General features: G+C 31.5%; 1 protein-coding gene across 1 annotated transcript; it reads left to right on the top strand.

Moving 5' to 3' along the window:
* Positions 1–1,824: 1,824 nt before the first annotated feature.
* Positions 1,825–2,208, top strand: LOC113306081. The gene has a single exon (XM_026555067.1). It carries the CDS (start codon positions 1,825–1,827, stop codon positions 2,206–2,208), a length of 384 nt encoding a protein of 127 aa, XP_026410852.1.
* The last annotated feature ends 286 nt before the right edge of the window (positions 2,209–2,494 follow it).

The raw sequence follows: 2,494 nt of genomic DNA, 5'->3' as shown, positions 1-2,494 counted from the left end.
TTGACCAAATCAAAATTTTCTTTTTCTTTATATTATTTTTATTTTAATTAATTAATTAATTAATCATTTTTCATATTTATCCTTAATAGCCACCACTCCATATTCTTCGTCTTTTATTTACTTTGACAATCTAAGCAGCAAAGAAATCAAGTTCAAAAGTATCGAGAGAGAAAACAGGATTGGTCAAAATGTGAGAATAATAACGTAGATATTAAGCAGAAGGAGTTTGTCGAAAATGAGCTAATAATATTTATTAGCAACAACTCCATGTTTTACATGGTCGATTGTCAATCATGAATTAATGTTCATACAAATTCACTTTCTGAGGTAAGTAAAAATTAATTATTACATGCTAATGGTAAGTATAACAGCAACAATATCAGAAACAAATTCGTTCATATATAAAAATTTATTATTGCATGCTAATGATAAGTATAACGGCAATAATATCAGCAAATAACTGTGTTCATATTTGATACATGAAATAAAACTTTATAAAAAGATAATTCTAAAACCAATATGAATTTCGTTTGATTATAAATTTAGAAAAGTAAGATTACGCACAAAACAACCTCGACCAAATATAGTAAGATTACACACAAAACAATCTCAAATCAGAAAATCATTTCAGTTTTGAACAAATCAAGAAATTTGCTATAAGAAATTTGTTTTCTATAATGCATGTTTCTCAGTCTCCAACTATCAAGCCACGATTATTTTGAAAATCTCAATTTTCAGCCCATAGATGGATATTATCCACATTTTATTTCTTTAAGAGCTCAATAAGTTAGGGTTTGAGTTTTTGTAAATTTTATCTTATTTTTATTTAAATGTTTATTTTATTATTTTAGAAAACTTTAACACTAAAAATTAAATCAAGAAACATTCAGATTGTTGAATGCTGATAAAGTCATCGAAATTATTGGCCAAAAGACTAAAAAAAATGTTCAATTAGTTTATCTCTCCCACCCAAGCAACATATGTCTCGCGGAAAACATAAATATTATTATTTCCCATGAGGCTATTGATAAGACAAAGAGAATAAACATAAATGGGGAATTGAAGTACCTTTGGTTCAAGCAGAGGAAAAAAAAGTATTATAAGAGAATAAAAATTACAAATAATATCCATTTATTTCTCATTTATTTTCCGCGGATGATAGTTTTCTCTTCTTAAGAGCAGACAAAAAGAAAATAAGTTCCATCCTTAGTGGATTTGCTTATGCAAGTCTGTCAGTTGATTAACTTTGAAAAATCGAGGAATAACTTCTTCAGCAAGTATCTTCCTAACGATTACTGCAAAGAGATAATTGACTTGATGCGATCCGAACACTTCGCCAGACCATTAAATCGGTATGAGTGATAGTCCATCTGTATACAAGGATGGACATATTCAACACGAGTTAATGACTCGCGCTTACTAGAAATTCGTCGTTTAAGACCAACAATTGCAATGAGCTATCCCTATCTCGATGAAATTTTTGAAGATTACCCGGGATTGTTGGGAAGGCTATATAATTATTAAATACATAACTGTAGCGTGTGTGCGTCACAAAACATAGAAGGGAATCACATACCTATTATGTCCTCAAACTTTCGTGGTCAAAATGGATATACCCCCTCTAAGAAGCTGAGAAATATCCAGGAAATCCGTTGTTTGTTCACAAATCGAAGAAGAAATCTTTTGAGGATCTGATTAATAGATTTAAAAATTAATCAGGTGAATGGAAAACAAGAAACAAGAAGTGATCAAGGAATTTGAGAGGTTTGGTTTCTTGGACTGGAGGTTAAATTGTGTGATGGTGCTGTTTGTATGAACCAATATATGCCAATTAGTCTCATTGGAGGTGTATACAAGATCATTTCAAAATTTCTGGCTAATAGGCTTAAGTTAGTCTTACCATCATTGATCACTGAATTTCAAGGAGCTTTTGTGGATGGAAGACAAATAACTGATGGGATTCTAATTGCAGCTGAACTCATTGATGCTAGAGAAAGATTTCAAATTCTAGGGATGGTAGTTAAAGTGGACCTTGAAAAAGATTTTGATAACCTCAATTGGAAGTGTTTAGATGTTACGATGCAAAGATTTGGTTTTGGTAATGTGTGGAGAAACTGGATTCATTGGTGCTTATCTTCTGTGAGGTTTTCCATGGCTATTAATTGTCAAGCTTCAAGTTTGTTTAGAAGTGGAAAGGATGTTAGGTAGGGGGACCCAATTTCTCCTTTTTTGTTCATTATGGTAGCTAAAGTTCTTTCTCTCATGATTAAAAAAGATGCTTCAATGGATCTTATTGCTGGCTTCAAACCTGCTCCACAAGGTACAATAATCAAACACTTGCAGTTTGTTGATGATCTAATTGTTTTCATTGATGACAGTACTGAGCAAATTTCAAATCTGAAAAATATTTTATTTGCTTTTGAGCTTATTCCTGGGCTTAGAGTAAATTTTAAAAATAGTGTCGTGGTGCCTGTGGGGGAAACCCAAAATGCAA

This window comes from Papaver somniferum, chromosome 8 (genome assembly GCF_003573695.1).
Source record: "Papaver somniferum cultivar HN1 chromosome 8, ASM357369v1, whole genome shotgun sequence".
NCBI lineage: Eukaryota > Viridiplantae > Streptophyta > Magnoliopsida > Ranunculales > Papaveraceae > Papaver > Papaver somniferum.
This window is presented reverse-complemented; position numbering and strand designations above follow the sequence as displayed.